The sequence below is a fragment of the Cryptotermes secundus genome, unplaced genomic scaffold (assembly GCF_002891405.2).
Source record: "Cryptotermes secundus unplaced genomic scaffold, Csec_1.0 scaffold681, whole genome shotgun sequence".
NCBI lineage: Eukaryota > Metazoa > Arthropoda > Insecta > Blattodea > Kalotermitidae > Cryptotermes > Cryptotermes secundus.
In genome coordinates, this window is record NW_019737395.1 from 513,971 (window position 1) to 536,704 (window position 22,734).

General features: G+C 42.2%; 1 protein-coding gene across 5 annotated transcripts in view; it reads right to left on the minus strand.

Annotated features, from left to right (window-relative positions):
• LOC111870354 overlaps positions 1–22,734 on the minus strand; it is a 130,258-nt gene that overhangs the window by 85,580 nt on the left and 21,944 nt on the right. For 3 of the 5 annotated variants that reach the window (XM_023862567.2, XM_023862563.2, XM_023862566.2), the window contains exon 2: positions 7,040–7,280. In XM_023862567.2, the coding sequence (XP_023718335.1) occupies positions 7,040–7,210 (171 nt within the window). In that variant the 5' untranslated portion in view covers positions 7,211–7,280. Of the gene's footprint in view, positions 1–7,039; positions 7,281–14,465; positions 14,667–22,734 lie in introns of all 5 variants that reach the window. The other 2 variants (XM_033753808.1, XM_023862564.2) reach the window with 2 other exon arrangements.

Consider the following 22,734-nt stretch of genomic DNA (forward strand, 5'->3'; position numbering starts at 1 on the left):
ATGCTCTGAGTGGGATTCGAACCCACGATCCCGGCTTCCGAGCGAGCGAAGACAGTACATGCCTTAGACCGCTCGGCTACCGTGACCGGCATAAACCAGAAATACCCAAATCTTAATCTCTTATGAGGCTACAACCTTCAGAATCGCAGAGACGTAGAGTAGTTTCTGAAATCTTTACTCTTATTCTCAAACGGACCGTGAATTTGGAAAAAGGCAAAATTTGCTTTCTTACCATACAGAGCAGTCACGTTTAAAGTTGCTCTATTAAAAAAAAAGTTTTATAGAAAAAGAAACTTATGTAAGGACCATTAGTACGAGCAAAACAGTACGGCGACACATTAATACAATTGTTTAAACTCAAAAGTTGTCGCTCCCCAAATTTTAATAAAACATTAGAAAAAGTCATTCAACAGAAAATGGTTAGAAAGGAACAACCTAAAGAGGCAATTGCTTCCAAAATTAATCGAAGTCGGTAGTTAAAAGAGCACACTCCTCATCACACAAAGCACACATGACTGCAGTCACAACCCTCTCATTTTCACACCTTCCGTAGAAACATACTTTGCACTCCATGCACTGAATGCAGTCGTCATTTATATGAGAGTCGAAGAAGTGACCACTACGGTCCCTACAAATTAGGCTACTTTTATTACTCTCTTTTTGTCTTCTCAGTGTCTAGATTTGTTCCTTTCCCTGACTCACTCTGAAAGAGATCTTCAGTCACCGAAGTCCAGTTCATATTGATGGACCGCCGCGGAGCTTTCGACCAAACATTGTCTCCCTAACAAAACGATCTACTGACGTTGAACGACCGATTGTATCTTCTTTACGAATTGTAGACCGATCTTCCTATTTACTCCCTGACTGGCCTCTGTTGACATTGCGACGCGACGGGCGTTCTGAAACCGAGCTGGGAGAGAAGGCCATTTCTCTCAGGGCGTCCGGATTAAGGGGGTTAATCGCAGTAAATCTGAATCCATCTACTTCATATTCTGAGGTCGAAAGCCTCGGCCAACAATTCTGAAAACTGAAGTCAACCAATTTATCTTCCAGTATTCCCTCTCCTACAATTGTCCACAGCTTCAGTCCAATAATATTTCAAAAGAAGGAAAAAGAAAAACTATTTTCCGATGTCTGGAGAGCTTATACAATTACAAATAGACTTGAAAGGATTCTGACGATGGTATATGCTGTACAGAACTATTAGGCTGGTCTGGTATATAGAAGACAAAAAACCATAACGTTTCGGAGACTGGATCTGTCTCCGTCCTCAGGTGGATGGGGCAGGTTAAACCTATTCAGTTTGGACCGTTAGAAAGAACGGACCCAACTGATTAGATTTATCCTGACCCATCCACCTGAGGACGGAGACAGATCCAGTCTCCGAAACGTTATGATTTGTTGTCTTCTTTATGCCAGACGATGGATAGAGTCCAAAATAATCCTAAGAGTTCTGTAAAGCTTATATTACGCTAAACAATTTAAATTCGCGGATAAAAATACATTTTTCACTTATTTTAACTTAAAATTTAATAAAACGGGTGGCGTTATTGGTCAACTCGACAGTGGCATTACACGTTCTCGTTAATCGTGGAATAAAGTTAAATAAATTAAGTAAAGAAACATTTTAATGCCCTCACCAGAAAGAATATGATGCGCCCAGTCACGTACAAGCCTCAATAACATCAGCTGATTAGCGTAGCACTGAGACTCTTAACCTGTGACATCGCGAATATTCAGACTTCCCAAAATTTAGGTGGCAACTGACACGCGATAACTTTTCGAGATCTTGCAGTCTACTGAGGCAGACCTCGATAGTTTCAAGGTGACACTGGTAGCTGGTGGACGTGACACAGTGCTCACAACTAAACGCTGGCGAATCCTCGACGATATTTTCACAGCTATTTTCAACAAATTCTGGTGTTGTTATTATCCCCCTGACGTGAATTTCACCCTCCACGTCATATAGAACGTCCGTTAGTACGTGGTACACAATTGATAAATTATTTTCCAGTAATTAACTGCAGTATTTCTTTTTCGTGTGACTCTCAAGCCCGATAAAACTCCGACGTACATGTTAACATTAAAGATAAAAAAAATACTAAAGCTATCCCTGTACCAGGCTGTGAAGGCCCATAGGGTTGTGAGACGTTGAGGGTCCCACATTATCGAGACAATCGGCTCAAAGATGGCGGTAAGGTTGTCAGCCTTACGCTTCGGCCGCACTTTACTCCCCATGAAAATTATTTAATTAATTCCTGGTACTCATTTCTGTTAGAGGCTGAGTCGAGCCTAGGGCCATAGTGCGGCTAGAAGGAGTAGGTCAATTGAAAAAAAATCCATTGATCATCGGGACTTGAATCTGCGACCTTCCGGCTTGTAGCATAGCCCCTCAACCAACTACACTACCGCGTGCCCCCAACATTAAAGATAACTGATCATTTTTAATCTAGTCTGAAAAGTGTGACAGCTTAATGCGATTAGGCAGTACTCACTGTCATTGTTCTCTAACGTGCATATTCAGTGTGTCAGCCTGGCGACTACTAGAGCGTTGCAGTTCACCACTTACATAATCACTCTCGTTTCTTTTCGATTTCTTTCATTCTGCACAATGTCCTCGTTTCTTAAGAAGTCAGAGGAGTACTGCACAGCAATTGTCTCTGATTTCCGAAGCATGTGGTTTTTTCAAATTCATGAGTTCCAAGAACACATCTTGAGGATGTTTGAGTCCAGACGCATGATGCAACACAATCACATGCTCAGGATCTTCCTTGAAAAGCGATAGACATACCCAGTACAAGAAATGTTCTGCTTTGTGAAATTCGAAAATTCAGTAGTGAGTTCATAAAAACCTCTGGACTTTATCCTTAACCAGTTCAACCAGTTTACATAATCACATTGTATTTCTGAAAGATTAATTTTAATATTATCCTCCCATCTTGGGCCGCGCCATAGCTCAAGCGGTTAGTCGCTGGCTTCCCACCGCGGCGTCCCGGGTTCGATCCCGGGTCTGGTCAAGTGGGATTTGTGGTGGACAAAGTGGCACTGGGACAGGTTTACTCCGAGTACTTCGGTTTCCCCTGCCAATCTTCATTCCACCAATTGCGCCACAATCACCCTCACCTATAATCTAGGGCTGGTACAATAGGCCAGAAGTGGCCGCAGTACAAGGGACTTAGTCCCACCCCACTAGCAACAAAAAAGAAAAAAATCCTCCCATCCTCACATAGATCTTATTGTGATCTATTCCTTTCGAGATATTTCAGCAAAAATTTCTATACTCGTATTTACTTCTCATTTAACCTATTCGCATTATATGCTGCATACATACCGTGGCACTAACTGCGCTTGCCGCAGAGTTAATGTTACGCACTTCCTTCAGCACTTGCTTTCAGACTGTCTTCTTCCGTTTCAAGGAAGTGACCCAGAGTCACGCCTTTACGAAACAAAATGTAAAATTTAACTTTGCATATCTTGATATTTTGGTCTTGATGGGAAGAGAAACGTTTCTGCATTGAATGTCTGCAAGTCTCCCCGAATTATTATTAGTATTATTATTTATATGTTTCATTTCTCAGTTCTTAATAACACTTAGATTTATGTTAATGAAATTATTATTATTGCTATTATTATCATTTGTTTGTTTGTTTACTTTTCTAAAATATTGTGTTTTCCTCCAGTGCTTGCCTGTAGTTTGTCTCTGACTTTATAGTGTGTTTGTGTATAATGTAATTACTTTTATCTACACTGTGCTCTGTCTGTAATTGGCCTTGCGGCTGTTGACTCGGCACATAAATAATAAAAAATTGAATTGAATTGAATTATTATTGCATGGCATGGCTGTCCAAGGCTTCTGAATTTGCTGGTGTCGGAATGGTCTTTGTGTAGGACTCCTTAGATAGGGAATCGGCCCGCCTCCAGGCCCGTTCCTGCTCAGGGAAACATAAACACAGCAAGATGTCGGGCGTACATCCATGTAGCAAATGGGATTCGAAATCACGATCCTAGTATCTTAGCGGAACAACTGTAATCGGTTATTTAAGAATGGATACTGTTTTGAATTTTGAGCCGGTTTAGCGCAGTCGGTATAGCGACTGGCTACAGGCTGGACGACCGAGGGGTCGGAGTTCAAGTCGCGGTAGGGTCAAGAATTTCCTCTTCTTCACGTCTTCCAGACCAGTTCTGGGGCCCACCCAGCCTCCTAACCAATGTGTAACGGGGACTCTTTCCTCGGGTGTAAAACGGCCGGGGTGTGAACCGGACCACACACCTTCAACGAGTGCTGAATTCAGGAAAATGTGGATCTATACATCCATTTCCCCATATGCCATTATGGCGTAGTGCTTAATAAGTTAAGCACAGGGAAAACTTTACCTTTTATTGTTTTGATTTATTACCGTCGTCCCATTTTCACGTAGGACTTCTTACTGACGTGTTCAGATTGTTTTTTTTTATTGCAAGATTCAATTCATAAATGCTCTCTGTGGTTAACTTCGAGTGTAAAGGCTTAAGAGACCATACTTCACACAAAGCCCTCGTAGTCACTTGGAACAAGTGCATATGGCTCTATGCGAAATGTTTAACCATGTCTCTTGTTTGCAAAGTCTTTCATCAGCCTGGCACCTACAGGAGCGATCAAGATAAGTGTACGTTGCACGAAGTCCGGTTTTAATTGGGACCAGTGCGCTGCACTGTCAGATCACCAGTCCCACGCCTCTTCTAACACTGCATTTCTCGCCCTGTTCGAGCCTGTGTTCTGGTACTGCACAGGGCATGTGACACGTATGGTAGATACGAGAAATGAATAAAGAATTTTGATACGAAAATTTGGAGGGAGCGCTTACATGGCAAACCAAGGCCATGGGAAGATAATATTAAAGTGGATGGTAAGGAAATAAGAGGAGAGTGGGCAGGAGCCGTCTGACTCAGTAAATGGGACAAAAGAAAGTCTCCTGTGACCACAGTAACAGTTCTCTGATTTCCATAAAGGGCGGGGAATATCTTGACTAGCTTAGCGACTGTTGGATTCTCAAGAAGAATTCTGCCCCATCGAGTTCTTTATTATCGACACTACGAAATATTTATGACTTGGAAGTCCATTAGGTGTACCAAGCGTGTAAAGACATAATGCTTACGATGCTGATCGAAGCACTCACTGGTCTATTTCTGCTCATATTTCTAAGCAATACTTACAGATTCCCACTACAATAAATTTACCAAATATGACGTCATAAATACAGCCAGTACAGCTCAACAGGTATAACGACTCCGCTACGATTTGGATGACCGAGGAACCGAAGCTAGATTCCCGGGAAGGGCAAGGGATATTCTCTTCTCCATAACGTCTAGACCGACTCAGGAACCCACCCAGCCTCTTATGCATATGGGCGTCGGGGGCTCTTTCCCTGGTGGTAAAGCGGAAGGAACTTGAAGCTGACCACTCCCCTCTATCTAGTGTCGAGGTTAAGAATGATGGAGCTATACCTCCACTCCGTCATACTTCTTCATGACGTGGTGCTTAAACAATTAAGCCCTGGGATAAATTTACCTTCTAACGTCAAATATTGTACAATTTTCATATTTGTAATTGGTAACATAAAATTATTTCACATAGAATTTACTGATATGATCATGATATAAGCTATACGTCCATGTAGGCTCACGTTTCATACGCTGACCTCCAGTGATCCATGAATTATCGCTATCAAATCAAAAACTAATTACTTACTTAAGCCGGATATCCACCTCTTACTTTACTTTCTACAGAATTAATTAACATGAGTTTTGTACTTTTCAAACAAAAATTTTCAGCACCTAACACTAAGTAGTGGGGACACACTGTAGCGTAGTTGGTTGAGGCACTATGCTACAAGCCGGAAGGTCTCGCAATCGATTCCCGATGAGGTGGATATTTCAGTTTACCTAATCCTTCCAGCCGCACTATGGCCCTGGGGTCGACCCAGTCTCTACAGAAATGAGCACAAGGAATTTTCCTGGGGGTAAAGGGAGGCCGGCGCTTAAAGCTGACAGCCTCACCGCCATCTGTGAGCCAATTGTCTAGACCAGACATGTCCAACGCGTCGATCGCGATAGACCGGTCAATTGCGGGACGATTTTTGGTCGATCTCATAGGTCTATAAGGAAATTATACGTGAAAAGCACGTAAATTCACTTTTAATTCACTTTAAACATCAAAAAAACTGCAGCCACTATCTCTGAAAATTACCCATTGAGCAAGGCATCTCTTGAAAATGAGATATTAACCCTTAAAATGACATTTTTCTCAAGACTCGTGCTGGACATGAATCGTTTTGGAAGTTAGTGCCTAGACACAAATTCCCAACTTAAGAAAATGCAGTGAAATTGTACACTCCTGTTTCGGTTCAACTTATTTGTGTGAATCTGCGTTTTCTTGCCTAAAAAGGTCAAAGAGCAAACACGTTCCAACATGACAGATGAACATCTCCAGGACTGCCTGAAACTGGCCCTCACCCAGTACTCACCTGACTTCCAACAGCTGGTGGATGAAATGTAGGCCCAGACGTCTCACTAACGAACAAGTCTGTACTTTCAATGTATGTTGCTTTTACAACAAACATCATGTGTCGTGTTATTTTTACCAATATTTTTGCTTAAAGCGAGGTACGACGATAGGAGGGGTGGTAGATCACTGGCAGTTATGACACTAAAATGTCGATCAGAACCCGTTTGAAGTTGGACATGCCTGGTCTAGATAATGTGGGACCCTCAACGTCTCACAACCGTATGGGCCTTCACGGCCTGGTACAGGGATAATTTTATCTTTAATAATAAGTAGCGGTCCCATCTCACAAGTCTACATGGTGCATAGGCCTATTATTGATAGCAGAAAATTTAAAAATTCAAATGTGGGACGGTCTATAGTGACAAGATATTAATACCTCGTTTCATGAAACTCCGTTAATTGGCCCGAACTTCAGGAGGACAGACGCGGTGACACGCTGGTGACATAGGCAAACAAGGTGGTGACAGTAAGTAGAGTGTTCATGTGTTTACGAACCTTGCCGTACTGCTGGCTGCTATTGGAAGTGCTGGCCGCCCAATGCCCCGACTCGACCCTGGCGTGCTCCAGCATACCCGTGAGGCTGTCCAGGCGCGACCATTCCTCCACGTTGTGCCGCTGGAAAGGCATCGCCCCACTCCCTCCACCTGTAGATGGAATCACCTCCATTTGCCGTCTGCTTCACTCAGCTGATGGAATCCCCACTACAGTCATGTCATCCTCACAAAGTGACATCTGTCTGAAAAATAAATTAAAAATTTACAGACTGGATTGTAGATTGTAAGATTTGAAGTTTTCACAGCGGTGACTAGGAAGAATTCCGTCTTCTGGGAGGTGGCACTGCGTAGATCATGTGTGAACCGACGTATCGGAGGAACGTATCTCCTCCATTTTCAAGGTAGAAAAATTCACAAACGAGGAACCAGCGTGAGCAGGTGGCTCACTGAGTCACACTCAATCTGCAGCCACCTGCTGACGCTGGTCCCTCGCTCGCGGATTTTTCTACCCTGAAGATGGAGGAGATACGTTCTTCCGAAACATCAGTTCATACAGCATCTACACAGCGCCACATCCCAGAAGATGGCACGTTTGGATAGTAGATTGTTTTCGTACTGTAGATCAGAGTATGGTTCTGGGCGGAATAGGATTTTGCCTTTCGTCACAGGCAGCCTCCTTTCAAGTATGTTCCCAGGCCTGCTTGAAAAGGGTTCGACCGTGAGATACGTTCTTCCGAAACGTCAGCATATTTGTCACATCACACGGTGTCACATTCCCTTGATGCATGAGCTATGCTGTGAGGATCGGGGAGAATCCTGCTGGTTTTTACTTCTGAAAACTACGACACCCGATCAATGCCGGTGTAGCCATCAGATCAAGAGTCGAGGAAGCGAAACTACCACAAGAATTCTTATGGAGATGGCTCTAGGTCTAAAAACTGCTTCACTAAGACGTATGGTGTTGGCCGTGCCATAGCTCAAGCGGTTAGTAGCTGGCTTCCCACCGCGGCGGCCCGGGTTCGATCCCGGTTCTGGTCAAGTGGGATTTGTGGTGGACAAAGTGGCGCTGGGGCAGGTTTTCTCCGAGTACTACTGTTTCCCCTGCCAATCTTCATTCCACCAATTGCTCCACAATCACCCTCACCTATCATCTAGGGCTGGTACAATAGGACAGAAGTGGCAGCAGTACAAGGGACTTAGTCCCACCGCACTAGCAATAAAAAAGACGTAGGCGGGCGTTGAGTTAATGCTCAGCGACAGTAGCTTCAAAACACGGAATATTTTCGCAGAAGTGATCATGAAGGCCAATGAAGTATGCAGCATGGCAAAGATACGCCTACCGAGCGGCGGAAATGAACTTGGACAATTCAAATACTGGAACTGAGGATTGAATCCCCGATTTTCTGTAATGTTGACCAGTGTTAGCAGAGCATCGCCCATTTAAGTCTAAAATGATTCACTATTTCATAATTCCGAATTGGTGTATGTGAGAGGACTTAGTCCAAGATTATTAATGTCTTCGTATAACTTATTCAATTTTCTGTTACTCAATCCTTTGTTAAAGAAAGTACTGTAATCCGTAAGTCATTTTAAAACAAAAGAACACAGAAACTTGTGCAAACGTCATCTCCCCCTCGTGAAGCTTAAAATTTACGAAATGGTATTTACAGTGAAACGTAAGTGAATTAGTTGCCTAACCACTAACAGACATGCTTTCCTTGTTGGGATATAAAAGAGTTTGACTTAGGCTGAACACTTTCCATTTCGTTCCTGTGTTTACCTGTACATTAAAAGAGCTGTGTCACCGTATAAAAGGTTTTCATGATTTGAAACACACGAAGGACTACTTTGTGTTCAGAAAAAGAACAGATTGATTTCGGAAATTGAGTTTACCGAAATTTCGAATAGAACCTATACAGAGTATAATCTTTTGTGTTGTGTTCTGAAGGAGTCTGCCGACGTTTCGGGGGAAACTATTGCTTCCACCTGCACTGACGAAGAGTAAGCCAATGAAGAAATCACCAAGAAGCAAGCGGCACTGGTTCCTGCTGGTCTCCTCCTTAGTTGGTTAGTTATTGGAGAGGGTGGGTTTCCCCATGCACTGAGACCTGTATTGGTCCATTGTGCGTTCCTCTATGATTTCTACCAGTCTCTATATCCTACCGGTACTGGTGCTTACCATCAGTCCCGCCCAGCCAGCGAGACCGGCTCTACTAGCTGAGAGGTATCTATAATGCTTCCCCCATCTACCAGAGGTATTAGAGACTGCTGTTGGGCGGGAAACGTCCGTTAATTTGGCTCAGTGACCTCCTTTGGAGATATGAGGTTCTTTTACGTGCCGTAAAGCTACGACACGGGACCCACGGCTTAAAGTCCCTCCCGGAGGACTTGTTCCCTGAATTTTTCCGCCCTTAAAATTTCGACGACCTCCGCCGGGTATTTGAACCCGCGTACTACGAGTCATGAGGTGGGAACGTTACCTCTAGACTACGGAGGCCGCTTTGTCTCCTCCTTAGATTGCTCTTTGACCATGGAAGCAATACCTTCCTCCGAAATTTTCGTAGAAACAGGCGGTACCGCTTATTCCAGGTTTCTTGCTTGGGTTTCTCTTTCACCGTGTAGATTGAAGCAATAACTGCCTCAGAAACTCTGGTAGATTCCTACAAATCTACACGACATTGCAATTCAAAAGATCGCGTTTTTCATGGTTATTGCTATGGAGAACCTCAAGTCCAACACAGACCCTATATAATTTTGGAGATTGCACCTCCAAAATGCAAGCCAGAAGAGGTATAGTTGATTGATTGATCAGTAACTGTCAGATGACAGGTCCACAGTCTCTTCCAAAACAGTTCCTCCACTTAATGTGATCTTCTGTTTTTGGAAAGAGACTGTCCAGGAAANCTGGTATAATTAGATTTGCTATTGATCAGGCAGGAGTTGCAGTAACGCTCTAAATTTTATATAGTAGGAACTCAGTTCGTATCTCGGCTGGGTTACTGGATATCTTGAATGTTTTTGTGGTTCTTCTCATGCGCTCCAGGGGAGTTAACAAATTTTATCTTCAAATAGTGCACCACTGATTTAATCCAAATCCTTACTTGCCCAACAATCATCATTATTTACCCATCACAGTTGGGTTCCATAACACTATAACCGCACACGGCCTGAACACTTCTTACAACCGTTGTTCGTCAGTTCTTATGACCGTTGCCTATCTATCTTTATGTTTATTTATTTGTTTGCCCGCTTCGGTAGAACACTTTTGACTCTTCTCAGGGTTGTGCCACGGTAATAACTGGGGCAACGCGGAGACTGCACATTTAAACTAGTCCACTGATACAAATAAATACTCTATTTCTGCTTAATCACAATATTGTTTATTTCAGAGTCAACTATAACTTTATCGGCAAGTGCGGAGTAATGTGCCAAAGATTAATCGAGCCAAATAAATACTGTTAAATTTAGATAAACTTAGAGAGAGCAGGTAAATGACGTCTGCCTCTGGTGAATTCTAAGTACCAAGTCCGATACGTCTGTCTCTGATGAATTCTGAACACCAAGTGCCTCTCCCACTCAATTCTGCGGGAGGGTCACTTCATCACCGTATAGGATTTGAACCGACGGCCTCTTTCCCAGACAAGAATAGTCTTCTAATGGCTGATTTTAACTGCCAAATCATGATACCATCAGTACAAGACAATCACATTACTAACTTTGAGAATGAAGAGATCCAGAGATTTTGAACCCGGGACCCTACATGTGAAAGCACTTATGTCTTAGTTTAGGGCAGACAACAAACATATCCTTTTCATAATTGCCTCGACCCTCTAACGGTCACCCAAGGTCCAGGTATCAAAATAAGTTGTTCCTGTCCAAATGCGAAATGCATGTCAACTTCTTAATGGATGGGTCACCCTTATAAATCAGTCACTCTATTGAAATGGCTGAAAAGGAACATGCGTCCATTAAAGAGTATTGAAAGGTTTGGACGGTTACAACACATCACATCAAAATAAACGTGAATGCAAATCTGGGACACATGAGACCACGGAACGCCTGTTGGTCACCCCTGGTAGAGGAGATTTAAATGGTTAACTGGACTAGAACAATTGGAACAGACTGCAATCACCGGCAATAATTCGAGATGTGCTCCATTGAATGCGATAGCACTACAACGGACAGTTTCTTATATTGATGAAAGTTAATTTCGCATTGTGTTTATATGCGTCCGTGGATTGCACTAATTGGCACCAACATGGCCCAAGGCGCAACTAGGTCAGCAACATATAACTGTGGATAATATGTTTATTTTACGCTTCTCTCGTCACATTATCTTTTGAACCATGAAGAAATTTGCGCAACGTTTCTTTCAAGCGTTCTCTGCGTAACGTGTATAAAATGACCAGGAAATCAGAAAGTAAAAATAAGGTGTTTCTAAAAATATATTACCTCTTCAATATATGTCCATTTTAAGCACTTCGTACAAGAAAAACTTAAAAACAGTAATGCAGAATTCTTATTTTGTTTTAGAAAAGGCAACAAATTGAAAACAAAAATACATTGAGGAAATCACATCCACACAGAGTTTCATCTCCCAAACCACTGAATGAATTTCAACCAGGTGCGTCTGATACTAGGAATCTGAATTACAGTGGATTTCGATTTCAGTCCCTCTCGAACCACTCTTAAGATCCATATTTTTTAAAGCCTCGCTCAAGCTTTATCACTTTTATCCAGAAACCTCCTATCCTACAAAATTGAACAAGAAATAATTAAGATCTGAGACGAAGAAAGCAGTCTTCTGGGATCTGGCACCGTGTATATGTGGTGTTAACCGACGTTTCGGAAGAACGTATCGCCTCCATCTTCAGGGTAGAAGGAAAAATATAAGAAATCCACAAGCGAAGAGACCGTCTCTTCGCTTGTGGATTTCTTATATTTTTCATTCTACCCTGAAGATGGAGGCGATACGTTCTTCCGAAACGTCGGTTAACACCACATATACACGGTGCCAAATCCCAGAAGACTGCTTTCTTCATAGTCACCGCCGTGAAAGCCTCAAATCTTACAAAGATCTGAGACCTTTATTCTAAACTCTTTTTAAGTTTGTTCGAGTACTATTTAAGAAAATATACTGGAAAACGTTTTACGACTGTGTAATTTAATACCTACGTGCCATCTATTTATCGGTCCCAGGAGGTATACTCTATAATTTACGGCGCTAATACGCATTGTGGATAAACTGTGTCAACAACAGACTGCTAATGTAGGCCCACTGGGTGTGGATAGACAATCTTGCTAGACAGAAACGTGTTATTTCCACTCCATGGAATTATTCTTTAAAGTCCCCCAGGTTGTAACATGAGGTCCTCATGCAGATGTTTCAAGCTTAACTTCCTGAATATGTGGATGTGAAACCTGATTTCTCACCGTCAGGAATGAACACAGTTGAGGACTTTCGACATGAAGTAGCTGAAGTAAATATTTGGGGATAACTGAAAAAAGAGCAGAGGGATTACGGATAACATTACATAATAATGAGCTTAATAGCGCTTTACTAAATATTATTAGAGTGATTAAACTACATAGTGTTTGATGGGCAGGGCATGTAGAATGCTATAGGAAGCTGACAAAGGCATAAACATATATATTCACCGGAATTCCTAAAGGTAAGAGACCATGGGGAAGATATACACTGGAGGATAATATTAAAACGAATTTTATTGGAAGGATATGTGAGGGGATGGATTAAATTGAACCGGTTCAGCAGAGGCCTCAGTGACGCACTTCTGTGAAAATGGCAATGAATCTTCGATAAGCAAGGAATACTGGCCCAGAAGCGACGCTCTCGAAATGCCGCGCAGTCGGTTTCCACAAGAAGAGCCAAGCCAGGCCACGTCATGCCAAGTTATCTTTTCGTTCTGGCAGTAGGCATGGAGACAGCGCTCGGAGTCTACTGTATATTGACATGGCCGCCGTCGTATTATTTCCTGCACGCTGGCTGCTTCTGTTTCCATAAAGCAGGGCATTTCTTGAGCAGCTGAGTATTTGAGGTTTTAAGAAAGACCTACGCCATTCAGTGAGTTAAGTACGTGAATAGTCCAGAGTAATGACGTCCTCCGTAGCGGGGTTAAAAATACATCATCATTTGTACCGTCGTCATTGTTTTAACGCTCCATGTTTCCAGCCATACTGCGTCCAAAGTGAGTTAAATTTAACGAAATTTTTAACAATAAAATATATAAGCCGTTCAAATTTTTAGTATTAATTCAGTTTAAAAAAAATACGAAAATTTGGCCTTATCGCGCATGTGCATTTTTCTGATGTAGGCTTCTCCGTGACTCCACGAAGAGTACAGTGGAGGAAATGTTTGGAAACTTTGAAGCAACAGGGGCGTAACCAGAGACCACGCTCCATTAAGACACACACACGAAGATACTCACACCCTGCTAACCCTTGTTTGTGGTAGAAGGGCGCTCTTTGTATCACTGATCCTGAAGTCACACAGAATAACTCGTGTGCGTGTGTGTATTTATATAGGCACGTAAATCATCATATGTAAAAGGAAACTGATACGGAAAAACCTGTCTCCGAAGAATGGTAAAGTTGTCCTGGTCACCAACGTACAATATTAAATGTTAAAATGATATTTTTAGCCTACTTTCCATCCTTTCTTTATGTGTGTGTATCCACCTTATCAACTTTCGAATGCCTGAACCAGTTTTCATGAAACTTGTTCAAATCCAAATGTATTTCGTTGTAGTACAATTTACGGGTTTGGGTTTCGCTTGTTTCCATAACTATCATATACTTCCGTTGCATGAAGAAGGGCTCCCACACAAACAATTACCTGTTTGTAATTACCTGTTTGATTTAGTTTTTGTCTGTGGTGGTTGAAGTAGCTCCTACTTCAGACGAAACTGAAATGCTCTCTCATGGAGCTGAGCACTTCTTGAGAAGCTGCTAATTGTGCAGCCACTCAAGAACTTCTCAATATTTTATGCAACCCGAACGTTCATTACTGTGTTCACTAGAGCCCTCCACTGGTCCCTATCCTGAGCCAGATCAATTCAATCCATACCACCCCATCCTATCTCTCTAAGATCCATTTTAATATTGTTCACCCACCTACATCTTGGTCTCCCCAGTGGTCTCTTTCCTTCTGGCTTTCCCACCAGTATCCTATATCCATTCCTCTTCTCTCCCATTCGTGCTACATGCCCTGCCCATTTCATTCTCCTTAACTTCATCATTCTAATTATACTTGGAGAAGAGTACAAGTTATGAAGCTCCTCATTATGCACTTTTCTCCAACCTCCCGTCACTTCATCTAAACTTAAATACTACCAACATATTTTCCCCTCTCCCAAAGCACATGAATGGTAAACTTTTGTTGCTGGTGTCAGATTTACATGAGAACTTACCAATATGAAATGATGATAGTCTACTCCAGTTGCTCCAGTACTAGGCAATCAGCTAACTGGTTATTAGTGCTGCACATTTGATAGATAGCCTTCAGCTCTTAACTTCTATGTGGATTTGAGAACGATGCAAACTGCACTAATTTCATTTGTCCAGAATGGTCGACCTCTGGACCTATATTCGAGCAGTTTCTACTCTCGTTCCTGTAGAACACATGCCGATCTGAGCTGAAGCAAGGGAACTGACTGAACTAATGTCGTCTTTCTCTTGTCTGAACTTCGCATGGGTGTCAGTACAGGTGCTGAACGGACTACGATTCAAGTAATCGCCTACATAATAAAAATCTGTAGGTGTCCGGTTCGCCATATTTCTAAGAAAAGAGATGACATGTTGCCTCAATAATGGCCTTGTTACTCTCTAGTGAATGGGTAAACAAAGGACGATTCCTTCTGTTGCAGTTACCTAAATACTCTAAACTTTAAAGAATGAACCGTTAAAAATTAGAGAAGTGACCTCAATGCGTGTATAGACACATAACCGTTACACATAATGACACAATGGAAAAGCACTTAGACCAAGAGTGAAAAACAGACATTATACAGTAAGTTACACAGCTCGAAATGTGACGTGGAAATATCTTTCTCATATCCGTAATTTCAATAAGAGTGACTGCCCCTTAATTAAATTGATAACGGTTTCAACCGCAGAGATAAACTGCAGCGATGGCGTGAGTAATACTCCTGAATCCTATTCACAAGGTCCCAGGTTTTTCCCAGTCTCACCAGGGAAGTGTCAGGACCCTGTCTCAAACTATGCCATTTCCGCTTCCTTCTACATGTTTTCTAATTCGTTGCTCGTTAATGATCCCATCATTCGATACTATGCATTTTTGATTTACTAAAAGTGTCGTTTAGGAAAGAAATAAATACAAATTCATCTGCAGAGGTTATACTTTTTCGAATGAGTCGAGAGACTGATTATGGAGTTCAGACAAGAATTTTGGAGATGCGCGGTTGTGGCCTACTTAAAGTTACGATCCCATCTCCCTCCTCAGAGGACTAACGAAAACAAAGAAATGAGTCATGATAGCTGGTACTCCGAATGAGATTCGAAATGGACATCTCCCAAACACAAGTATACAGAGTTACTGCTGCATCAATTAATGAGCATCTCCAGTTACACCGAAGATGAGGCTGCTATGAGAAACTAACCATTCAGCNCTTTCTAATTTACTAAAAGTGTCGTTTAGGAAACAAATAAATACAAATTCATCTGCAGAGGTTATACTTTTTCGAATGAGTCGAGAGACTGATTATGGAGTTCAGACAAGAATTTTGGAGATGCGCGGTTGTGGCCTACTTAAAGTTACGATCCCATCTCCCTCCTCAGAGGACTAACGAAAACAAAGAAATGAGTCATGATAGCTGGTACTCCGAATGAGATTCGAAATGGACATATCCCAAACACAAGTATACAGAGTTACTGCTGCATCAATTAATGAGCATCTCCAGTTACACCGAAGATGAGGCTGCTATGAGAAACTAACCATTCAGCAGTCCTCGGTGCCGGGATTGTCGAATGTGCTAATAGTCTCTGGCTGATCAAGCACTGACATAGGAAGTTCAAAGACCGTTCCGGAAACGAATGTGTGACGGCTTTCCTTTACTTTCCCGTGTCACTGGAGGCCTAAGGAATAAGAGTCCGTCATGAGTGAAGTTGTCCATTTGATTAAATACCACAGTATGAAGGAGTATAGGGAAGAAGAAGCAAATCTTCACATACTTTTGACCTAGGAATTAAATTGAATTCCGGTCGCTTCATTCAGGTCAGGCCTACTTATCAGGTAGAAGAGTGGATGAACGTAAAGAGAAGTATATTGTCACATTTGAGATGCGTGCGTCAACATAGTCGGGAATTTGGATTGTTGGATTTATTGACCACTTACAGGTCGTACCACCAACAACTATAACACTATAGCTATTTCCACAATTTACAGTTCACTGTTACACACATTAGTGTCCTCAGTCTATTATAGTCTCACTATCCGTTTCCTGGCATTGGATTTTAACACAAGAACTATAACAGTCTGCTTCACGCCCCGGCCGCTTTATCTTCCGGGGAAAGAGCCCCCGGTACCCATTAGATTAGAGGCTGGGTGGGCCCCACCGGGACTCGAACCCCGACTCCTTGTTCGTCCACCCGTAACCAGTCGCTATACCGACTGTGCTATACCGGCTCTATGAATCTTATGCCAATTGTAATTCTCAAATTATTTGTAGGTCAGAATATACAAAGGGTGGAGAAAATAAAGGAAACAGTAAGAAATTGAGAAACAGAATTTGTTTGTGCTGGAAACATAAAACTTAAGTTGACAACGCTGAATATATTGTTCCGTCTGTTTACAATCTGTAGTGCTAATGTCGGTGAGTTATGATTGTGTTGATTGAAAGTCTGTGTGATAGAATCGGAAAATTTGAGGCTTGCCCGATTTTGAAAGAAGACAGATCGTTAGTGCGCGTTTAGCTGGAGTATCTGTGACAAAAACTGCAACATTATTAGGCGTATCCAGAGCGACAGTTTCTAAGGTTATGTCGGCGGCATACACGAATCATGAGAAGACAATATCAGCGAAGAAGAACAGTGGACGAAAGTCAACATTGATAGAAAAAGATGATTGTATATTGAGAAGGCTTTTATCTAAAAATCGCCCAACTACTGCAGCAACGATGACAGCAGAACTGAATATTCATCTTGAAGACCCTGTTTCCACAGAAATGTCCGACATGAGTTTCACAAATCCAACATCCACAGTAGGGCTGCAATTGCTAAACCTCTGATTACTGAAAGCAATGCTCAGATGCATAAACGATGGTGTCACGACAATAAAACCTGGGCATCAGACAACTGGAAACGCACGCGTGATATAGTAGTCAGATGAGTCTTACTTCACGCTGTTCCCTGCATCAGGAAGACTTTGCATTTGGAGAGCACCCAAGAAAGCCTACAGTCCGTAATCCCTGCTTCCAACAGTGAAACACGTGGGAGGTTCTGTGATGGTTTGGGCAGTATTGCCGTGGTACAGTATTCTGTTGGTCCCGTTATAAACCTTCATGGCCGAATTACTTCAAGGGAGTACGTGGACAGATTGGGTAATTAGGTGCATCCCATGGTCCAGATGTTATTTCCGAACGACGATGCAGTTTTTCAAGACGACAATGCGTCCATTCACACAGCTGGAACAGTTCAGTCATTATTTGAAGAGCATGAAGGTGAAATTCAGCACCTTTCCAGCCAACAGAATCACACATTGTTATATTACAAATTTGTATATTAATAACAAAATGTATGTAGGGCTGTAAGTCTGCAGTAGAAAAGTATGCTTTATTAGATATACCTGTAACTGGTCGCTTTTGTCTTTCGAGCGGTATTCAAAAGCGTAAGTCTGTTCCTCAGAAATGAAAGTTAGAAGCACGGTATCTAGAATTTATATCATACATTTCAACATCATTCTGACCCAAAAATCTTTGAGCTTCGTAATAATACTTACTCATCGAGTGCCATTAAAATGAGCCATAAACTAATGAGGTGTTGAGACAACCATAGGCTGTCCACGTAAGGCCAAACTATGAATACTCTTTCATATCGCACGATTAACCACACGATTAAATTATTTATTTGTGAAACTAACATTTATCAAAAGCAATCAATAAACGTAGTCTACATTGACACATTGCATGTGACAAAGGCTTGTTCGAAAAATGTTACAGGCAGAGGCCTATCAAAGCTGTACAAATTATGTATAAAGAACATTACTCTCTCAGTCTTTTGTGGCATGACATCACCTATATAACACTTACTTACTTATGGAGCTGAGCCCTTCTTGAGGAGAAGCCAAATATGCAGCTACTCAAGAATTTACCAGCATTTTATGGAACCCGAAAGTTCATTACCGTGTTCACAAGAGCTCTCCAGTGGTTCATATCCTGAGCCAGATCAACCCAATCCATACCATAGCATCCTATCTCTCTAAGATCCATTTTAATATTGTCCACCCACCTACGTCTTCATCTTCCCAATGGTCTCTTTCCTTCTGGCTTTCCCACCAATATCCTATATGTATTTCTCTTCTCCCCATTCGTGCTACATGCCCTGCCCACCTCATCCTCCTTGACTTGTTCATTCTAATTATACTTAGAGAAGAGTACAAGTTATAAAGCTCCTCTTTATGCAGTTTTCTCCAACCTCCCGTCATTTCATCCCTCTTCGGTCAAAATATTCTCCTCAAGACCCTGTTCTCAAACACCCTCAGTCTATATTCCTCCCTTAATGTCAGATACCAAGTTTCACGCCCATCCTACATAATACTATACTTAAAAATTCATTTCCTACCTCACAGAATAATATTGCAGAACCAGTAGGACAATCAACTTTTAATGTGTGTACTGTCTGTCTCTCCCTCTCTCTCTCTTTATTCTCCAAACCACAGGAAACTCATAAATACACTCTGTGAACAGAACGCCTTTTTTTTAACGTTAAAGTAATTGGTACATGTAGTAAACATTGTACTTGAAACGGTTAATTGTGTTATTACTCTGTGTTTGTTTGAGCACAAGGCACGTAGAAGATAGTAGGAGGCGAGATAAGTACCTTGCAACAGCCGTCCAACCGAAGAGTGGAGCCGATCCACTACACTGACGAAGCCACACGTAAATGGACGTCACTATGATGCCCCCACCCAGCCTAACGTCATCTCCTCTCACCAGGTTGGTCACCACAAGTTACAGCGAAACTTGCATCACCTTGCTACGGGGGTTTTCTAATCCTATTGTCACGACGAGGACATGAGAGGAAATAACGGGTACGTAGGTCTGTAATAGCCCCTAGTTCAGGTACACGGAAAGGTGAAAGAACAAATTGTGGGTGTAACTTCACGATACCAGTGCACACGAGATAATATCCTTTAGATGGTACAATGAAAATCCAGGATGAAGGCAGATCACTTTGTAAGTTATGAGGTTTAGTGATCGTTCACACTGTGGTCTTCTGAGCTGTGACACCATATAGTTTTGTAGATAAATGTATCAATTTTTGGTGGGAATATGCTGCGTTTATCTTCAGGATTGACCCTGAAGATAGAAGCAACATGCTGCTTCGAAACGTTGATATACACCTACAAGACTACAGGATCTCACAACACACAAGGATATGATCTAACCCGAACAAACCACTTTACTTGTACGATTAATGTAGCACCTATAGTTAAACACGACCCACGCACTGTCTTTACTCACTGATGTATGTTAGATGAATTACTGTTTGTATATAAGCCGAAGTCAGGCCCCGGGATATCTCAGTCGGTATAGTGACTGGCTAGGGGATGAACGACAAAGGGGTTGGAGTTCGAGTCCCAGTAGGGTCAAGAATGTTCTTTTCTCCACGTCGTCCAAACCGGCTCTGGTGTTCATCCGGCCTCCTATACAATGGGTACCGAGGGCTCTTTCCCCGAGGGCAAAGTGACCCGGAGCGTGAAGCTGACCACTCACCTCCAGTTAGTGCCGAGGTAAAGAAAATGTGGTTCTATACATCCACGCCCATATACGTCTTCATGGCATAGTGCTTAATTAGTTAAGCACAGGGAAAACGTTACCTTTTGCTTTTTGCAAGTCGAAGTTCGCCACTTCACTTATGAATCTGAGGCGTCCAGAAAGGTAATGGAACCAGACAACTGGCAGGGCGCCTGTTCAACACATGCTCATAGGTCTTTGGTGTTGGAAGCACACACCTCTTACGTGACTCTCAGCCAGTGCCTTTACGAGGCGGCCAGAGCTAAGTGCTGATAGGAGAAACCCATAAATCGTCTTCGGAATGTAGCTAAAATGATTTTGTACGTTTTCAACATATCTGCATAATTTTTCTCAAGAGGCAATCCCGCCCGAAGTTGCTTCGAAATATCGCCAAGTGGCTTCTGACCTAAAAGGAATAGCCCATCCGCGTTCCAATCTCTTCTCTGCTGGAATATTTTCCATGAAATTTACCTAATTTATTTTGTGAAAATCTACGACGCTTTACACAAAATAATAGGTGAGGTTTTGTAAATAGCTTCAAATGTCAACAGGCTGGAGTAGAAATTCCACTGGCTCCCACGTCAAGGGTGTTCGAAGTGTAGGCTTCAGTGTCAAGACGAAAAACCTTGTCATTAATGCTACAAATATTTGTGTATACCATATAACCTACATCTCACATATCATGTTACAACAGACCATCACAATTTTATTACTAAAAATAATTCGCGCTGTCAATATATTATTTTATATTATCTTAAATAATTAACATAATGAAAGTATTATACTTTCCGAACTTCGTATATACCATTGAAGGACACTTTCTGAGGTTTCCTTTTGCCTAAAGTTCTCATGAAATGTCACCTACCAGGGAAATTATATACTTGAAATTCGATGCAAAATGACTAACGGAACTCTTCGAAAACTTCCTTGTCCTTTCCAGAGATCAAGACCCCACTGCTCTCTGGGCACGCACAGACATACAGGATAGCCCACGTGTGCGGGGGCAGATTTGCATAGAAAGTGGCAGCGTTTCCTACGGCGCCTGCCGATCAGGTCAAGGTGAACCCCGTTGAGACGAACAATAGTTGTAGTAATCAGTGTCTCCTGACTGGGCTTACGCCTCAACAGAATGCTCCATTACGTCGCCGGAGTGTCTTTTAATAGACCAGAGACTATTAATTAAGGATCTTTTTCGTCCTTTTATCTTCTTCCTCTTCTTGTTCCCCTGCCTTCTCATTCCCATCATCTTCAGCTTCATTTTATCATTCTCACCTTCCTTTCCTTCAACATTTCCTTTCTAGTCTTCTTTTCCTTCATTCTGTCTTTCTTCATCGCATTTTAAACCTTTCTTTCTTATTTCCCGAAAAGCTAGTTGATTCATCTTTTATCCGGTCTACCGGAGTTTCTTCTTCCTTTAGGATATTTTTAACTGCTCTGTAAATCATCTTAAATCATATGTGATACATGATTATTCTTTTCATTTCATCTTCCTGCCTTCTGTGTGCTGGATACCATACTGTTGCCAGACTTCCTGGATTCTTCCACTTTCATGAAAGATGCCTCTTTCTATTCCAGCAATGCATACCACACAAGAACGTATCATGCGGCCTAACAAATCATTCAACAGGGAACATATTCGGAAGCTTGGTGCTGGCATTCTCTGGTCACATGGCACGCACCTAAATAATGTTATTTATTTATTTACATCCTATTTAACGACGATATAAGTAGCTCAAGATCCGGAATAGCGCAGTCGCTATAGCGACTAGCTACGGGTTGGACGACCAAGGGGTCCGAGTTCGAGTCCTGGTGGAAGCAAGAATTTTCACTTCTCCATGTCGTCCAGACCGGCTCTGGGTTCACCCAATCTCCTTTCCAATGGGTACCGAGGCCTCTTTCCCCGGGGGTAAAGCGGCCGGGGCGTGAATCTGACCATTCACCTCCAGCTAGTGCCGAGGTCAAGAAAACGTGGATCTATACATCCACTCCCCCATACGCCTTGATGTCTTAGTGCTTAATTAGTTAAGCATAGGGACTACTTTAATTTATAAGTAGCTCAGATTTCATAGCCTCAAATGATAGGGAGATCAATGAATAAAAGACTGCAAAGTTTGTGGAAGGTAGTTTTTGTGGCCTAATTTGGGTTACTGTGCCGGAATTTGAGTGAAGGGACTGAGAAAACCACAAAGAGATTCAGCTGCAACAATCGATGTCTCAGTCGAGATTCGAACTGATCTACTCCCGAATACAAATCAGAAGCGTTCTTAATAATCGATAGTCCCTACTGAAAATTATCTTGGCTACAGAGTACTCTTTTATTTCCTTCTTTCTTTTGTATTGAGCACAAGAGGAGCTCGGTGTCCAGCAGGCTGGGTTGTGCGGTTGTTGTTCGGAAGCACATAGGCGGCAGTTTCAGATCCCAATCTCATAATCCTACGCACCTCTGAACTCTCAAACTCGTTTGTAAGTCCCCAGATGCACCACCGGGCTAATAACGGTACACACACTGCGGTGAGGTCACGTTGGTGGTTGGATTTGACGAAGGTGGTGGTGTGGTGGCTAGGTGAAGAATGGTAGAGCTATATCTCTAATTCCCTTTAAGTTTTCATGGCATGAAGCTTAATTAATTAGGCAGAGGAACAACTTTGTCTTTTTATTTTTTATGGACAATCGTCTACTTTATACCCACTACTGCACATTTGCCTCG